The sequence below is a fragment of the Musca autumnalis genome, unplaced genomic scaffold, assembly GCF_047663935.1.
Source record: "Musca autumnalis isolate F117 unplaced genomic scaffold, ASM4766393v1 scaffold_5, whole genome shotgun sequence".
NCBI lineage: Eukaryota > Metazoa > Arthropoda > Insecta > Diptera > Muscidae > Musca > Musca autumnalis.
Window position 1 is genome coordinate 629,312 of NW_027412088.1, and position 20,012 is coordinate 649,323.

Here is a 20,012-nt window from a genome sequence, read left to right on the forward strand (position 1 = left end):
GCCTACTTTCATGGATTTTAACCAATTTCAGCAAACCTCAAAATCCTTTATTGTTAGAATGGGGTTATACCTTTAAACATACTCATGTGCTACGTCTTCACCTAGTGCTTTGTTGGCAGTTTTGTAGTGATAGGTCTATGGTGTTATTCAGACGTGCAATTTTGAATAACAAATGGTGTTATAAGTTGATCCTTCTTCACAAAAGGGTGCATTTAATTGATATTCTTTCTATAAACCCCTTCCAAATCTAAAATTTTCTTGAATGAATCATCGGCCTTAAACACTTTTTGAAAAGTTTTTGCACTTTATATTTAAATTTCAGTAATCGGTTAACAATTCCAATAATTTCAGATCCAATTGTACATTTGGTTTTAAAGTTTTGGCGACTTTCTGACGTTTAAGTGTACATTACGAAAAATGGTCCGCTATTGGGATATATTTTGAGATTCCGGGGTGATAAATTATTTTTTTCTTTCAAAAGATGATTTGTTCAATACGTTTTGAATATGAATTAACTTCAATATAAATTAATTTTTGTATATTAATTGAATTAAATTAAAAAATCTTAGGGTGTGCTAATTACATGTCCCCTTGATAATTTGGGCGTCTTCACAAAACTTTTATTTTCAAAAAACCACTGATAATACTATTGACTTATATCATTAAATCTGTTTAATACATTATAAAAAAGGATTTAGTTTACGAAAATATTTCAATTTGCCCTATCAAAACTCTTAGCTGACTGAAATCATTTTACCCCAAAGAGGTGTGCTAATTCTGTGACCAACACTGTATGTATGTTTATCCACGTCATGTACTTAAATAAAGCGTGGTTAGCGCATATTCAAAATATACAGATTAACTGTTATAATTGTGTTGTTTCAACTGGTATTCTGATTACAACTTACTAGTGATTTTGGCTATCATTTCTGACCACCGAATTGACTGGTTACTGGTAATGCACTGAGGAGACAATTGCCTTTCACATGACTATCGAATTGGGTGGTCACTGGTAATGCAGTGAGGGGACAATATACCCATTCCTATGACATCCCCATGTTAAATTCACCAGTCTATAACATTGCGAGTAGATTGGGTGGTAACTAGGGGTGTTTACCAGTAGCCAGCAAAATTGCTAGTTATTCCCTAGTTACCCGAACAACTGGGTATGTATATGCAAAGTGACAACACATACATACATATGTAAATTAACATATAGTGTAAAGTTGGCCTGCTCATACAACTACAAACATATTTTGTTATTGTGTTTGTTTTGAAACACAACCCAGTTGTTCGGGTACCTAGGGAATAACTAGCAATTTTGCTGGCTACTGGTAAACACCCCTAGTTACCACCCAATCTACTCGCAATGCTATAGACTGGTGGATTTAACATTACCAGTAGCCACCCAATTCGATAGTCGTGTGAGAGGCAATCGTCTCTTCATTGCATTACCAGTAATCAGTCAAATCGATAGTCTTGGGAAGCCAAATTGTCCCTTCACTTCATTACCAATAACCAGTCAATTCCGTAGTCAGAAATGATTGCCAAAAATACTAGTAACTTGAAGTCAGATAAATGGGATAATGCATGTATGCATTAGCCACACATTATTTTATTATATGGAGTGAATATATTTTACAAAGGAAAGTATAATCTTGCATACATATAGATCTTGATCCTTGATACTGGAACTAGTGAATGACTACTTGATTCAGCGACTTATGTTTATTTGGCCCTTGGAATGTTTTTCTCGTGGGTCCTTCAGATCATTCAAAATTTCCTGGAAAAAATGTATAGAAGTTTAATGAAATGACCATATATGTATATATTATAAATATTCTTTTTAAATTATTCATCCTTTCTATGATTTAGCTCGTAACACGTTCTTTTTTGCATCTTCAATTTTTTCACAACAAACGCATCAATAAGGTTTTTTAATTACGAATAAACAAAATGACAGAAAATTTTTTCTATTTTGTTAAAAAAATAAATAATGTTGAAAAGGGATTACAAGAGAAAACATTGTCGATTACACTATCCATCGGTAGTCTATAAAATAGTCAATATATTACACGCCGCATTACCTGTAACTAGTTAATTGACATTTCCAGTGACAAAAGCAGGCTGTAGGCTATTTTGTGTGCCATTTTTGGGTGTAAAGTAACTAGGATCAATGAGTAACTAGTTACATGCCTATGTCAAAGTAGACAATTGCTATTTATTGAACAACTGGGAAACATTTTGATAGTTTCCCAACATACCATTCAGTCTGATTTTATATAATTTACGAAAAACAATTCGTATAAATACATTCTACAACTACACGGATAAGCTAATAATTAGCATACACATTCATTATTTTCAAGAGAATCAAGTTTCGTTTATTCTCCAGTGGCTACAAAAGAATTTATAATTCAAATATGATGTTTTGTTCGAGTAATGTTGGTTTGTTGGGTTGTCTTTTGTAATGGAACAAAATTGTGTATTGAAAATTTTCATTTCAAAAACAAAAGCTCTCTTTTTCAATTGTGTGAGTGACCAAATTGACACACACCGACAGCAGAAGTGCGCTCTGTGAGCAGCCTTGGTGTAAAGCATTAGTGATCACTTCCTTACGGTAGCGTAAAAACAAACCACACGTATTCTCTGTTTATTTCTCATTTCCCTGCAAACCATTTCTATCGCCTAAGAATAATACGCGATTTTCCTGGGCGAATAATTTTTCGCAGGCGATATCGCCTAAAAATCTTCTGCGTTACACCAACCTAAAGTAAGTGTTTATGGAATGCGAATCGCGACCAAGATTCGCTGACGAATCATTTGGAAGATCTTAAGAAGAAGAAAATATAAACAAAAAATTAAAGAAAATTTATTTTTCATTTTTCTTGGTTTTTTGTTTCTTTCATTTTTTGTCTTTGATATTTATACTTTTTATTTTATTTTCTGATTTGTTATAATTTTTTATCATTCTTTATGACATAGTGGTTTATACTGCTTCTCGGGCCTTTCTTAATTCCACTTGGCAAAACCCAGACATGTACTATGTTTGTCAATACTCATAATATAATACGTGCCATTTATACCAACGTTATGCAGAATGTGTATATGAGAATTATAAGCAACCAAATCAAAAATTTTAGTAACAATCGCGTGATCGGGGTTCGGAAGAATTATATATTATTCGCCTGCTCTAACAATAGCGGAACATAACACAATTTCGCGGAAAGATCGCCGAAAAGCATAACAGGTAATTTGTCGTAGCGATTGATTATAAACAATCATTTTTGAGAATCGTCTACGAATGGCAAATTACTCGCATTGGTGAATTTTATATAAAAATTCGCTAAAAGATCACCGGAAAGAAGCGTTGAAGAAAAATCTGGTCGAAAAATCGTCCAACAATCTTCCAATGGTTTGCAGGGTTGCCATTGCTTAGTAATGGGGAGAGTGTCTTACCACTACTAATACACGAACTATTCTGAGCACCCATGGTGTAAAGTACCGATTAGAATGAAATCAATGAAATCTTGCTTCTCAAAATTTGGACAAGAAGTCCGAAACGAAAAGGAACAAGAATCTGAAAAGAAAGATGTAACGACCATTGGAACGAAAATCAAAGATTTAAATAAATAAGATAGGAAAAGTCAATTATGAAAAAGTATCAATAGATGGAGTTAACTTCAGTTGTTAGAGTTAACTCCAGTGTTAGACTAATGTCATGTTCACACGAGCGTTTCAATTACGTTGTTCGCCTGTCGAACGACGAACTAATGGACAAGAAATGTGTGTGAAATTAAGAAGGAAACACAACCATGTTCCTTCTGCAGTTGGTGTTTTCAAAAAAAATTTTCAATTTTGAATTTAGACATGTCATAATTAATTTTTTCGATAAATTCTCTCATTTGTTAGGGATGGGACATACTTATACGTCGTTCAGAGAGTATTTATTTAACGTAGAAAAATCGTCGTTCGTTCATAGAATTTTGTGTGGGGACGTACCGTGGAAACGGGCTATAATAAAAGTATAGATACTGAGTGTGAATCAGAGGCCTGCGTTGAATCAACGCAACTATGTAGTGTATTGCATCATTTCGTAAACAAATCATTCATTTTACCAAAAATCAGCATACGCCAATGACTACCACAAGAATGCATTTCTTATCTCAAACAATCGGTTTTTTTCATTCATAAATGTGTGTGATCTACGAACTACTAATCTGTTATCGTTAATGTACAAACAGACACCACATGTAGAGAGAGTAGTAATCCTACAAGGCATAAAGTATGAGAGAACTGAAAACAAAAACAACACAGTTGTCTAAACATAGCTGTCTATATATATACTCGAAACGAAGTCAACACGAACAATTCGAGCAAGAGGTAGTAATTTGTACGAAGCAGTAAAGTCTTTACATACAATGCGTTAAATATGAATCAGCAATGTTTGTGTTTGACTTTCAACAGAATATTTATTACATTCTAACGCAAAAAAGAGAGTGGTGGTGCGTACTAGTATCGCTTTTATTGTGTCTACCGCAATTCATAAAATTGGCACCGGTTGCAGGTCACTGGTGTGAATTGAGTACTAGCCTAATCAGAAGGCAGCGTTAATTTGCATTAACTGCCTTAATTCAAATTAATTCCACATTCTTAATGCACAAAATCAAACTGAATTTAATGTGTATTTAGGTATTTAAATATGGCAATACCGTAAAAATACCGTAAAAGAGAGCCTATATTCATATGAGGGAGAGGACATTTTCATGCTCTGAGACACAAAGAAAACTTGAAGCAATCAACATTTTAATAATTACAGTTTAACGCCCTCTACATTTCATTGTGATTTTATACCTTTTCATATTTCCTATTGTGATTGATCTTTACATTTTTAAAGTCAACAGCTAAAAATACACCTCTGTAAATATATTTAATACTACTACTTTAAGCAACTATGTACTACTAAATTTTATCATACATGACTAAACGACTTTTTGGCTTCTCAAAAGTGAAGCTAAGTAGAATAAAATTCAATAAATTCGTTCATTCCTCTTGAGCCACTTGAACTCTGTACATCAACCTCTGTGCTTCCTTAAGTAGTTGAAACTGATAGCAGAGCATCAACCGCAATATAGAGAGTGAATAAACCAAACAATCTACGAAAATCGTGATTGCTTTAAACTAAAAATTACAGTGCAAACAATAACAAAACAGCAATCAGCTGTTTCGTAAATGCAGAAACTGTCGTCTGTCAGGGTGAATTTAAATACAGTTTATAACAATCTGGTCTCTGATTGTACAGGAAAACAAAAGCAAGGATTTGATGTAGACTGCCGGATGGACAAGTTGTCTCATTGTGACCTTATCTGATAGTTACATAACATGTTAGAATGGAGATCACCCCTTGTGATCTTATCTGATGGTTATGTAACGCGTTAGATTGTAGATCACAAACTGAGCGATTTTATTGAATTTTGATCTAGCTTAAGTACTTATCGTGAGAAGAAATAGTAGGGCGTTAATAGTTTACAGTTGCATAAAATGGTATATCGAAAGTAGTAATTAATGAGTTGTTTTACAAGAGTAGTAGAATAAATTATTTACGTTGCATTCTGTCAGTTAACTTTAAAATACAATGAATCAATCACAATGGGAAATTGGAATATTTACAAACTCACAATGACAAAGGTACAATACTATGAAAATTTTTACTATTGAAATGTAGAGGGCATGAAAGTGTAATTATTGAAATATGGATTGCTTCAAGTTCTTAATGCAAATTAACGCTGCCGTCTTAGAAAATAATCGTTCGATCGAGATGACTCCCTGCGTTGAAAATGTGTAACGTTTTAGTGTACATCGCTTCGCGTTTAACACTGCTATATGGAGTAGGATGCTTACCTAATATTTTTGATATATTCGATATTTGCAGATATTTCGGTGCAGTTTATTTATGTTTCTCGTATTCAGTACATCAAAAGTCAAAGAGACACACAAATACAATTTACTTTTCTCAAAATTTTTGTACGTGTGACTACGGACTTACTTTCTCACATTCACAAAACCGAAAAGTCGCGTTATTTCTATTCATTTAAATAGATTTTACGTTATGTGTTTTTGTGTTTTTTATCCGATAATATCGATAGACAAAACTATCAATCGATATTGAATTTTTAAAAAGTAATCGATACAATAGTGCCATCGATTTTTGCCAGCTTATATAATCGGTTGCTTGCTAGTGTAATATAATAATTGATCCACAAACATCCCAGGCGGGACAAGGGAGGCGACTTCTCTCATATCTCATATCAATGAGCTCAATGGTATGGGACCTATAATTTATTCGCGAGTCCGAACGGCTTGTTCTGAGACACCACTTGTAGAGAAGTTTTATATGGCTGGAATACTCAGGAAATATCGCCAACATCACTGGGGGTATTTCGCCACCGTTGAAAATTTGATGTTGCCTAGCCGGGGAATCGAACCCACGACCGGCGGGTGTGCATACCATTGCACCACGGTTGCCGTTCATTTTTAGCGATCAGTTTTGCTCAAATAATAAGTCGCTTGCCTGTGTGCTTGTTCATTTTCGCCAATATTCAGGCAATCGCAAAATGGTATGTGGTTGCTGGACAGTTTGACATTAATCGATGTTTTCTACAAATCGACAGTCAAAACTGATGGTGTGTATCCAGCTTTTGTCATTCGTTTACTCAATAATTTATACAAGTCCTGTAACTTCATGTAAACGACTAAGGTCCTCTGCATTGTACTGTAGAGTAAACGAAGAAACATCGATAATTGCGAAAAATCGACAGTCAACACTGACAATGTGCACCGCACTTTAGTTCACGCCCTTATAAAATTCATGATTGAAGATGCTAATACGATTACATGGCATCCAACATTTTGCTAGGAACGACAATACCTTTGCCGAAGGAATTCCAACGGAGCGGAGAAGAGAGTAGATATGCACATACATACGTTGTTATGGACATTTTATTTAAGCGACGATATTAATTATTTATAAAACCACATGTTGATTCAATATTATGGCGTACAATCGTAATAATGTTGCGTTGTACCCAGCAAGCATTTTCTATCGCACATTACCCGAAGCAGTCTCGATAGAAACACACAAACGCGATCTCGCATTCTAATCGATTAAGTCGAATATTCCAAAATGTATGGTCTGTTCCAGTACTGCAAGAATCTACTAATTTTTACTATTTTTTTTTCGATAACATAAAGGAAAAAATGTTATCGTAGTAAAAAATAGCAGATTCTTGCAGGTTCTGGAACAGAGCAAATATGTCCCATCCCTAACAAATGAGAGAATTTATCGAAAAAATTAATTATGACATGTCTAAATTCAAAATTGAAAATTTTGTTGAAAACACAAACATTTTTAGAAAACAGAAAAAAGATGAATGAAAATTAATTAACTAAACATTTTATATAGATGCAGAAGGAAGACGGTTGTGTTTCCTCTTAATTCCACACACGTTTCTTGTCCATTAGTTCAAAATCGCGTAAAAAAATCAGAAACAAAAAGGAAACAAATAACTGAAAGTCTGTATACACAAATATTGTTTTGACATGTCTCTCTCTTTAATTTTGAAAATAGAAACGTACAAAAATATAGTGAAAATACAAAATTATTCAGAATTTATGGAATATATGAATAAAAAGTGTGTAATTAATTACATTTGAAGGAAAGTCTATTGTATTTCCTGCTCGTTTAATCAATATTTTATGTATTTTTGGTTCAAATTTTCGTGAAAACAAGGAAACAAAAACGAAGGAACATTTGTTTATGTTTCTGTTAATTACGAATGGTTTTGTGAAAACGGGTTAATTCGTGTACGTCGTTCGACAGGCGAACATCGTAATCTGCATATGCCATAGAAAGTGTCTGCCCACGCGATAGTCGTAAGGCGGCCATCAGACCATCTGGTTTTTCAATTGTACGTTGTCACTTTGGGTATACTAATATACAGAACAGCTGATGTCATACATGTGAAAAAGCAGATGGTCTGATGACGGCCTAAGTAGTAGCATTGGTAGTGTAAACAAGCAATAATCGCATTTCGATCTTCCTTTCTGACACTAGGTAGTTATTTAAGAAGATCAAAATGGGGCAGCAATGCATTTGTTATTGTAAAATGATAAAAGATTGCTATTTTATAGAATAGAAGTTCAGAATGCGATTACTTTTGGTAGAGGAGGTTAGAAACTCACGTCCAAATGCTTGGAGGGTACATACAGTCAATGTACACACATACAAACATCAAATATTTTACATATGAGTTAAATATGTGATTTTTTAATGAAAAAAAAACAAGCAATTTAATGATTTTTCATGTTTTAATTTCAGTTCAGTTCCCATGATCCACATACACCAGAATGGCGTCTTGATCCATGCCAATTGGAGGACACAGCACCAGAAATGGAAGACCCTGTTCGTTTGTTTCGCGACCGAGTTCGTATAGTTTGGGACCATGCAAATCAAACATTAAATAGCAAACTAATGGTAACGGTGCTCGGAAAGGGTGATCAGTGTAGAAGTGAAAACAAACACCAATGCGTTAAAATCGAGTAAGAAAATCGAATTCTGAGTTTAAGTCTGTATATTGTTATTTTTATTGTTGAATTAAGTAAAGCAAAATATGATGATTGACCTAAGATTAAGAAAATCTTAATTATAAGCGGGGTACACACGATCAGTTTTGACTGTCAGTTTTGCTCAAATAATCGGTTGCTTGTCAGTGTGGCCGCTCACTTTTGTAAGTCATCAGGCAACCACAAAATATTTTGTGGTTGTTGGACAGTTTGACATTTATCGATATTTCCGAAAAATCGACAGTCAAAACTGATCGTGTGTACCCCGCTTTAAGGCATGGTAGAACAAACCAGGTAAAGTAAATACTACAACAAATAGAACTCAACAACAATCACATAGAAATGTGTTTTTGTTTGTAATGTTACTGTCATCGGTAAATGTAAACAAAACAACGAAATGTCTATAAATTATTGGAATTTAAAAAAACTAATATTTTTTCACATTTGATTGAATATTTTGAAAAACATGAATGAAAACTCGTTAGATTTTCAATTATATTTCCATATCATTCCAATAAATGCATAATTTCTCGCAGAAAGTAGAATTCTTGTAAAAATGTTTGGGCTCGCTGGCAATTTATAGATAAAGTAGCTGTTTCAATCTTTTGTTTTTGAAAACAAAATAGGACACGTTTATTAGGGCTTTATTCTTTTCAAGTTAACAAAATACCATACATATTAACAAATATTGTACCAACTCTACAAGCGGTCTTTTAGTGTGCGACACGTCGTTCGGACTTGGAGAAGGTAACATGTCAATGATATGATGAAGTCTTTATGGGAAATAGTTTTTTTTCTGATGAATAAATTTTTTCTTCAAAAAATATATATCCCTAATATACATCGAACATAGAAATAAATATATAAAATGTCGTATGGAATTTGACACTAACATTACAGCCCAGTTCAGTCAGCTGGATATTGCCGTATTGTTACCTTTTCTTGTTCTACCATGATTATAAGGTGATTCGACAAAATCATTTGAAAATTTTTATTTATGAACATTGTTGACAATTTTTCTGGAAGCACTGTAAGCAGATATAAAAATGAAACCAAGATTTATACAGACGGCAGTTTTTGCATGTAAGAATTAGCTGATAGCTGGTAAACAACTGTTTTATTGTTGTTTTTTTGCGCTGAAAATTCTTGGTTGCATTGCATTAGCTTTTTGCACTGCATTTGAGTTCATGTACATACATATATAATAATATATAATTGTTCCACAAACATCCCTGGCCGGACAAGGGAGACTTCTCTCATATCAATGAGTGCACCCCGATTCATATTAGCTCAATGGTATGGGACCTATAATTTATCGCCGAGTCCGAACGGCATGTTCTAAGACACCACTTGTAGAGAAGTTTTACATTTCTGAAGTACTCAGGAAATGTTGCCAACATTACTGGGGGTATATCGTCACCGGATATGCATACCCAGCGAAAAGTTTGCCTCCAAAGAGGCAGTTAAATGATATGTACAAGTGATTTGGAAGTGCATCAAATTATGCATTTTCACTCATGATTTTTACAAGGGAGTGACCCCGGAAAGAGGCACTCCATTGTACCGCATTTTAACTGACCCTTTGGCATTGCATTTTAACTGAACCTTTGGCACTGCATTTTAACTGAACCTTTGGCACTGCATTTTAACTGACCCTTTGGCACTGCATTTTAACTGACCCTTTGGGGTAGAATAGGAGGCAGTCCAGAGCACGTGTTTCGAATAACAAAATAAAATGCATTTATTATTTGTGTAAAACAAAAATATTAATAACTTTATTAAATTAACACAAATTATGAAAATTCTCTATTGAATTCAATCGCAAACATGTGTGTTTCTTCCGATCTTCATTTAATCCAAGCTTAAGTGCTTTTGCTTCATCTGCTAAATGTGTTTGATATTGTCTTCCCATCACCAGTTAAGATTTCGACATGTACTCCAACAGCACTCCATTGGGAAATTTTCTTCTCGTGAGTTACCGGAAAAATGTTCACAAATTAAATATTATTTAGTTTGTATTAATAAATGTTTGGATTATCTCTTTTTAGAAATGTATTTCGCTGCCTGTAGAGATGTACAAACTGATTTATGTATATACATGTAGGGATCTCTAACAACTACTAATAAAATGTAGTGAACGGAGTGCCTCCGACTCCGTTTGCACTGCATCCGGATGCTGTCACATTGTGAGGAATTGGAGTGCCTTTTTCACGACTCCGTTGAACTGCCTCCGGATGTTGTTAAAATGTGACAAATGGATGTGATTCTTTGGATTGCATCCAAATGCGGTTAAAATGTGAGGAATCGAGTGCCTTTTTCACGACTCCGTTTGAACTGCATAAAAACATGCCGTGAAAGAACTAGTCTACATTGCACTACTTCCAATTTATTTTGCTGGGACGTGTTTGGTACAGGCATTCTGCGGATATTGTGCAAGCCATTACAAAATATGCCAGAACAAATAAAATGCATTTATTATTTGTCCAAAACAAAAATATTAACAACTTTATTACATTAACACAAATTATGAAAATTCTCCATTGAATTCAATCGCAAACATGCGTGTTTCCTCCGCTTGCATTTGTTCCAAGCTGAACTGTTTTTGCTTCATTTGCTAAATGGGTTGTCTTCCCATCACCAGTTAAGATTTCGACACGTACTCCAACAGCACTCCATTCGGAAATGTTTGCCGGAAAAATGTTCACAAATTAAATATTATTTAAATATTAAATATTATTTAGTTTGTATTAACAAATGTTTGGACATGTTAACACGCTTATCTCTTTTTGGAAAATGAAAGCCGCTGCCTGTAGAGATGTACAATCTGATTTTTGTACATATAGGGATCTCTAACAACTGCTAATAAAATGTAGCGAACGGAGTGCCCTTTTCACGACTCCGTTTGGACTGCATCCGGATGCTGTTAAATTGTGAGGAATTGGAGTGCCTTTTTCACGACTCCGTTGAACTGCATCCGGATGTTGTTAAAATGTGACAAGTGGATGTGATTCTTTGGATTGCATCCAAATGCGGTTAAAATGTGAGGACTGGAGTGCCTTTTTCACGACTCCGTTTGAACGGCATCAAAACATGCCGTGATAGAAGCAGTCTACATTGCACTACTTCCAATTTATTTTGCTGGGTACCATTGCACCACGGTGGCACCCTTGAGTTCATGTATTGATTGTCAAAAACACAAAACTAGCCTATGTGACGTAGGCGTTCCGACAACTGCAAACACTGTTGTAAAATTAAAAATAAAGATCATCGATTTTTTTTGTTTTCCGTTCACATATTCTGTTATTGCTCATGTTCTTTTGTTTTCAACACATTTCAATTATTAGGTGTGTTCGTTTACTCAATAATTTGTACAAGTCCTGTAACTTAAACGATTAAGGTCTTTTGCATTGTACTGTAGACTAAACGATCAACTGCGATGCCGTGACATAACTCCCATGTACATAACTCCCAAAACGATTTTGGGAGTTATGTCCGCCTTTGTTTGCGGACATAAATTTTTGGGAACTATGTCCGACCAACCCTTGCGGACATAACTCCCAATGGGACATAACTAAGTTCGGACAAGTTTTACCAAACTATGGTATTCGACGAAGACATTTCGTATTCATATTCATTATTAATTTTTTTATTACGAGTATATATAAAAAATGCATATTTTTACAAAAATTTTGTATTTTCTTAAATTGTGAAAATATTTTTGAAAAAAATCCCGCGATTTTTGCATGATCAAATCCAGCAGAGAGCGAAATAAAATAAAAATATGAAGTGTGTTATTATTGAAAACAAATTCCACCTTAAATGTTCTAAAAATAGAAAATATATTTTTTTAGCTTATTTTTCAACTTCTAGTGGCTGTAGGATAATCAGTTATTCTAGTGGTTATAGAATAACTAGCTATTCAGACCATCATTGAGCATTGAGTTAATATGAATCGGGGTGCACTCATTGATATGAGAGAAGTCTCCGTTGTCCATTCCGGGATGTTTGTGGAACAATTATAGCCATTCAGATGGACATGGCCTTGTTAAAATAATGGGTTAGTAGTGAGTTTTGTATGTAGTTATGCCAACTAAAAAGTACTATAAAAATCCATTTTTAGTAAGGATATTTTTTGCTGGGAATCTCTAAAACTCGTCGAGTTACAGCTCATTTGCTACGGGTTTGGCATACTTCAACAAAAAAGTTTTTGGAGTTTATGTGTTATTGGAAATGTTATATACTGTATACAAAATACTTTCTTGTTTGAATTAATTTTATGTCAATGAATGGCATGCTATAATAGTTTTGTATACATTGAAAAAATGTATTTTGTTCATTAGTTCGTTCAAATAAATTCACAGACAACGTTCTAAACTATTAAGGTTTTTTAACTTTATGAAGCACTAAAACACTTAAAATCATGCTTGACCTTGTACAGAAATTAAGTTGGGAAGTAAAATTTTATTTAAAACACGTTTTTTCTAGAAACTGAATTTTTTGAGATGTGTCACTCTTTGAGTTAATGAGCGATTTAATGCTCATATTTCGATCATATCAAGGAAGAATAAAATAATGATTATTTTCATAAATGTAGAAAATATGTTCGCTCTGAGTTGAAGTCGATTTTATATTTCACGACTCCAATTCCGTTCAGGTACGTATACAAGGGTTGCTGTATAATTTTCAGGCTCGGCAACACTGCATTTCCATTGGAAAGCTTGATATGTTTAGCATAAACGTACCCAGTACAGTTTGACGTACGACTGTGTGCTGGGTTGTCTTGAACAATTAATTTGGAAAAAATGGAATTATGTAACTTGTGAACATTTTCGTGCGATAATTTTTCACAACTTTCGAATTGGATTATCACGGCAAGAGTTAGTCGATGAACTTTAATCTTTGTATGACGATGAAACGTAGTCCTGTAGCACATTGAAAACCTGGTTTAATAAATTCAATCGTGACCGTCATTCCCTCGAGAGCACCTGGCCGCAAAAACAGGTTTGTCCTTCTTGGACATGTTCATCTCTATGGGACCTACGCAGGTTTCAATGATTTTCAAAACATAAGACGAATGGAAGATAGTTTAGTGAGACCGCATGATAATATTTCCCGAAGCTCAAAACAATTAAATTTAAAGTAATTACTCCAGAAATTATTTATCTTGAATAGCATATGCTTATTTTCACACATTCTAACCATATTCAGGAAACCTCAATATCCTCTATGGATAGAATGAAGTTCTACTGCTAAATGTACGGGTTCATCTAGTGCTTTATTGGTATGTAATGGTGGTTGTGTAATTTTTAATAACAAATGATATTCTTCTTTCTATAAAGAACATCCGGTCGAGGATTTCCTTAAATAAATTCACTATCTAATTGTACCTCTATTTTTAAAGTTTTCTGAAGTTCAATTGTACAATACTAATTATTGCTCATTACGGGAAAATACTTTGAGATTTTAGGGTGATAAATTATTTTTCAATTCTAATAATGATTTCTTCAATGCCTTCAATTTTGAAATTTTATACTGATAATTTTTTTTGTTTTCATTCTAATAATGATTTCTTCAATACCTCATCTATAAGTATTAACTTCTTTAAAAATTCATTTTTGTATGTTAATTGATTTAAATTAGTGCTAATTACACTGTGAAACATTTTCAATATAATGTTGTGCAAACAACTTCTACTGGGGATTTTATGAAAGTACAGACCCAATCGACAAAACCCATTTTTGGGTTTTGTGTTGTTAGATCGGGTTTCGATTTTATGACCTCATCTCAACATAGCTAAATATTGACTTTTTAGAGCAAATCGAGGCATTATTTCTGAAACCAATTCGAATCTTGTTTAAACCTCTAAAGCAAACTTGTAGATAATAGCATAAAGAAAATATTTGGTGAAACTATCAACTCGAAAAACTGTATTTATTGCCTCAAAATGCATAATATATCCAAAAATTCCATTATTTTGCATATTTCGCACCATATCTCCAAAGCCATTAGATTTTTCGTTGAAGTTTCTATGGAAAAATTATCCTCTGGTACGTAATTCACAAGTCTTCGGAACATTCCATTCTTGTAAAAAGCCTCTATCACGCTGTTTCTAGCTCATTTTTCAAAGACAATTTGATAAATATATCAACAATACATTGAAATCCAAAATATGAAAAATAAACAGCCAGTGTGAACATTGTTCGAAATAGGTTTTGTAGAGAGTATGATATGAAATACCGCCTAAGCAACATCAAATAAGTATTTTAGAGTTTCAGAATGTCCTGAAGAATTGCTGAGCACATTATTTGGAAACATTTTGCGAAATGTTACTGGGTTCAACTCCCAATAGTTTAAGTGCTACTGACCATAATTCCAAAAATTTGTAAACTTTAATATATTTTATCAATTTTGATGTGCAAGATTCAGTTTTTCCTAGTTCTTCTGTTTGACACGTTAGTTTTACTACCTTAGGGCTACAATATTGCTGAAGACAGCAAAGCAAAATTCTTATTAGTTTCTGAGATAAAGCCCCGATCAGTGGAAAAGGATCGTTTTGGCTCGGTTTAGATGAGGCTATAAAATCCAAACCCGATCTAACATCACGAAACCCAACTAGGGTTTTTGTAGTCTCAGTATGTATTTTCAGAAAATTCCCATTTGAAGTTGTTTGCATTTTCAGTGTTGCACAGTGTTATATGTCCCCTTAAAATTTGATTGTCTTCATAAAAACTTGTACATATTTTCAAACAACCGTGGATGATACTATAGCATTTCCAAATTAAATGAAACCTTTTCCAAATTGAATGAAACCTTTTCCAAATTAAATGAAACCTTTTCCAAATTAAATGAAACCTTTTCCAAATCAAATGAAACCTTTTCCAAATCAAATGAAACCTTTTCCAAATCAAGTGAAACCTTTATTTTTATTGAAAGAAAAAAGTCAAAATATTTCGAAAAGAGAAAGAAATAAAAAATTATATGGGTTTTCCACGATTTTTTACTTAAATTCTAATCTTAAGTAATGATATAAAAGTGTAACTCCCTGCATGTTTTGCTTCCTTGAACTTAAACATTTCATAATTTTTGGGCATCAATTAAGGTTATAGCGAAATAATCCTAAAGAGAGAATTTAGGTTTATAAAATACCTAATAACACTGTGACACAAAATGGAGGAGAAATGGCGCAGAGATAATTCCTTTTGGGGATGAAAGCCCTTGGTGAGTATATTAAGAATCCCGAGGGACAGATCCGCCGTGAGTCGAAGTTCCGAGTTATAGCCTGATTAAATTTCTGCTGAAGACCATGTAAGGCATCTGAAATTAACGTTATATCTTTGTTAACTGTTGTTTTAGCTTATTTATGAGATTACTTGTCTGCACTCAAATCGAATGAGGATTATTTTCGAAGAACATTTCGACATTCTAACTCGCTTCCTTCAATGTCCATTTTCGTCCCTTATTTTAAGAACCGCTATAAAAGTACCACATGATGACGTTTTTCAGCTTCGAAAAGTTCTTTAAAAATGTCGCTCAGAAAATTTTAGGTACGACCATCATTGACAACTAATCAATTTTGTCGCGTCTTCACCAAAAACTTAATCAGGCCATAACTCGGAAGTTCGACTCACGGCGGATCTGCCCTTTGGGATTTTTAATATACTCACCAAGGGCTTTCATCCCCAAAAAGGAATTATCTCTGCCCCAAAATTTCGGTTCACAGTGTAATAACAGGGGCTAATTGTAGTACCTAATGAAGTGGTTCACGATTTGCTGCTTGGGGAATTCTCAATGGACATGGTCCTTACATAACTGGAGCAGTCCTGTTTATTGAGCTGTTCGATACGATGCTCAATCACGTAAACGGTATTACGATCTATTGTCCGATCGCGTAGCACCACTTTGGCACACAATTTTATTTTTGAAATTTGTTTAGGATAATTTTTATGCAAAAACTTAATAGGTAATGATAGAATTAAGCCGGTGTAATTTGAAATTTTTAATGCCATATTCAGCAATGTTGAACACAATAGTAAAGGTATTTTCAAAAATAGAATTGTGTACCAGAGTGGTACTACGCGATCAGACAATAGATCGTAATATCGTTGACTTGATTGAGCATAGCAACCATCAGCTCAATAAACAGGACTGCTCCAATTATGTAATGAGTATGTCCGTTGAAAATTCCACAAGCAGCAAATCGTGAACTACTTCATTAGGTAATATAATTAGCCCCTGTTATTATTAGCAATTTTTTAACCCTTAATTCTGTCTTTAGCACTATTTCGTTATAACTTTAATTGATGCCCAAAAATTGTAAAATGTTTAAGTTCAAGGAAGCAAAATATGCAGCGAGTTACACTTTTATGTCATTACTTAAGATTAGAATTTAAGTAAAAAATTGTTGAAAACCTATATAATTTTTTATTTCTTTCTCTTTTCAAAATATTTTGGCTTTTTTCTTTCAATAAAAATAAAGGTTTCATTCAATTTGGAAAAGAATTCATTTGATTTGGAAAAGGTTTCATTTCATTTGGAATAGGTTTCATTCAATTTGGAAAAGGTTTCATTTAATTTGGAAAAGGTTTCATTTAATTTGGAAAAGGTTTTATTCAATTTGGAAAAAGTTTCATTCAATTTGGAAAAGGTTTCATTTAATTTGGAAATGCTATATTTACTGTTATAAGTAAATCCGCTTTGGTACATCATTTTGAATTATTTGGAATTAAAAACTGTTTCAATATACACCAACAAAACTCTTAGCTGGCTGAAATAATTTTGCTCCAATGGGGTGTACAAATTACGTAACCAACACTGTACATATGTATGTAATAAATCTTATTATTTAATCAAATATTTGTTCGCTAAAATGTTAGAGAAATAATTCTGAGAAAAATTTGTAGACATATGAAATGGAGGGTAGAATCTTAACTAAATCTATACTTAAAAACTCTCTCAATTTTTTTTCTTTTTTCTAGAGATGAACCACTTTTGTGTATCTCCAAAGATCTGATATGCGATGGCATACGCCATTGTCCGTACAGCAATCAATATGACAGTGACGAAGATTATGCTATGTGCTGGAAGCGTAGCCGCTTAGGTGAACCAGTGCCACCAGCAATGGAATCGGATATATTTGAACATTTTGCTTTGGAAGTGTTTCGTAATCTGTTTGCTTTCGATGTGCCGTCAATTGGAAAAGGAACAACAAAAGGTATAAATACGACAGTGGTTCAAAAGGAATTGAACGATGAAAAAACACCTGAGGAAGAGCCATTATTTGTCGATGGAAACAACACTGCAAATTCTAATGCCACACATACAGGTGGTCACCATCCCCGAAGGAATGGTACTAGAATGGGCTTAAATTCAGATCTGTCTAAATATGGTCCTTGGGGTTATCTGATGTTGGGCATGTTGTTGTGCGGTGGAGCTTTGCTAATATGTGGTCTATGGGGTAAGTGTTTGTCGATAATATCAGAGAATGTGTTACGGTGTCACTCATTTGTTTTTTCTCCTTTAAATCGTATCATTTGTCATTTTATGTTTCTTTTGGAACAACAAACTGAAATTGTAACAAATTCAATTGGCCTTTAACTTTCTACTAACCGAATTAAACGTATTCTTCTCTTTATCTTTTTTCTTACCTTTCCTATCACTTTACCACTGTTCTCCATCAGTTTGCTGTTGTCGCTTTAGCTATCACATTCAAACCATTCGTTCACTTTCAGCTTCCGCCTCTCAGCATGCAGCCAACAATGAACGTGAATCAGCCTTGCAGAATGCCAATGCAGTCAACGCAGCATCGGGTATGGCTCAAGATAGCCTTTCCACACCGGCCGCACCACCAAACTATGAAGAATTGGATCCACCGCCAGCATATTCTGTGCTGTTTCCCAATCAAAAAGCCGCCTCCAGCAATACCCTAAATTCTCTGGATGTTCAAGGTTCTGTGGCGCATCAGCAGCTGTCTCCTTCAGCAGCACCCAGTAGTAGATCTACGGCACGAACATATGCTGAAAGGGCTGCCTGCAGCAGAACCACCGCCACTACCGCTGCTCATAACAATTGAATCGTGCAGCAAACCCAACACGTTATCCGTCCTTGTGTACACACTCAACATTTACCGCACAGATCTGTTGCATTTGCGACCGACCAGCATTAACACGACCACTCATAAATCCACTTTGACTTTGACTAGTAGAGCAGGGATATATTTAATAAACAACGTGGTTTCGTGTTGTATTTTTCCAAAGCCTCCTGCCGTCGCTTTTACCCTACCCAGTTGGTCGTATTCGACCATCTCATTGCCAAAGGACCAACAAAGCAGCAACTTTCTGCGGTTGTGTGTTTTTGCTTCATTTTTTTCTAGCCTCCCCCAATCTTTACGGTTTGCAGTTGAGGAAGTTTTTGTTTTTAAGGACTGACTTAAATATAAATCTACTATTTTTAATAAATAACTAAACTACAACAATGTTAAGATTTAAGTAATAAGAAGAAATAACTTGTTTTAGCTTTAAGAAGTTAAGTTTTGTGTGTTAAAGTTCATCGATTAAATGTTGCATTTAGAGACAAGATAAAGTGATGAGAGTTATAAAGAAACCAAGCTACATAGATGTACGTTAGATTTAAGTTGAAAGAACAAAAATATCATTATTTATTTCAAATTTGCTTGTATGTACTCGTATGTATGTTTGCGGCGTGCTATCATAGACAAAAGGAAGTATAGACGAAGAAATCCTCTCACTGAGTGTGAATTGAGTCAGTTTACTTTGAACTCAAATTTTAAAATATCAACAACTATAAATTTTTAAACTCTTTAATCTGGTAAAAGCCAATATGTGGGTAATATTGGCTTCATCTACATACATCCTCATATAGAAATATTCAACAAAATTTAGCAATTTACCGCAAAACATTGTGCACTTGAGTGAAAAAAGTGTGCAGTTTCCGTAAGGGCAACCCCTAGAAAAAACAAGCACATTACAATTTCTATGCCTATGGTGCTATTAGGTGTGTTCGCTTATTCAGTAATTTATACAAATGTGTACAAGTTTAGTAACTTCTTGTAATCGACTAAGGTCTTTTGCATTGTACAGTAGAGTAAACGAACAACATCCAGTAGAAATTTTTACAAATTTTGAGTAAAACAACACACACATATTCATAGGTTATTAAACGCAGTTTACACTTACACTTAAAACTGGTGTTTTAAGAGTTTACGTCATTTATTTGACAGATATTGTATGGAATTGACAACTTAAATGATGGATGTTTTATAAAACATGTTATATGTAAAATGTGTTTTAAGGTATGAATCAAATGAAACAAGAAATATTCAGGTTACTTGGGAATGGCTGTGATGTGGCGCCACGCCGCACAATGGTGCCTCA

The 20,012-nt window shown here is 34.1% G+C and overlaps 1 protein-coding gene across 3 annotated transcripts in view; it reads left to right on the forward strand.

The window, feature by feature from the left end:
- LOC141405192 (uncharacterized) overlaps positions 1 to 19,286 on the forward strand; it is a 78,194-nt gene extending 58,908 nt beyond the window's left edge. For 2 of the 3 annotated variants that reach the window (XM_073989269.1, XM_073989267.1), the window contains exons 3-5: positions 8,378 to 8,598; positions 17,598 to 18,076; positions 18,300 to 19,286. In XM_073989269.1, the coding sequence (XP_073845370.1) occupies positions 8,378 to 8,598; positions 17,598 to 18,076; positions 18,300 to 18,691 (1,092 nt within the window). In that variant the 3' untranslated portion in view covers positions 18,692 to 19,286. The remainder of the gene's footprint in view (positions 1 to 8,377; positions 8,599 to 17,597; positions 18,077 to 18,299) is intronic. The other variant, XM_073989268.1, reaches the window with a different exon arrangement.
- The last annotated feature ends 726 nt before the right edge of the window (positions 19,287 to 20,012 follow it).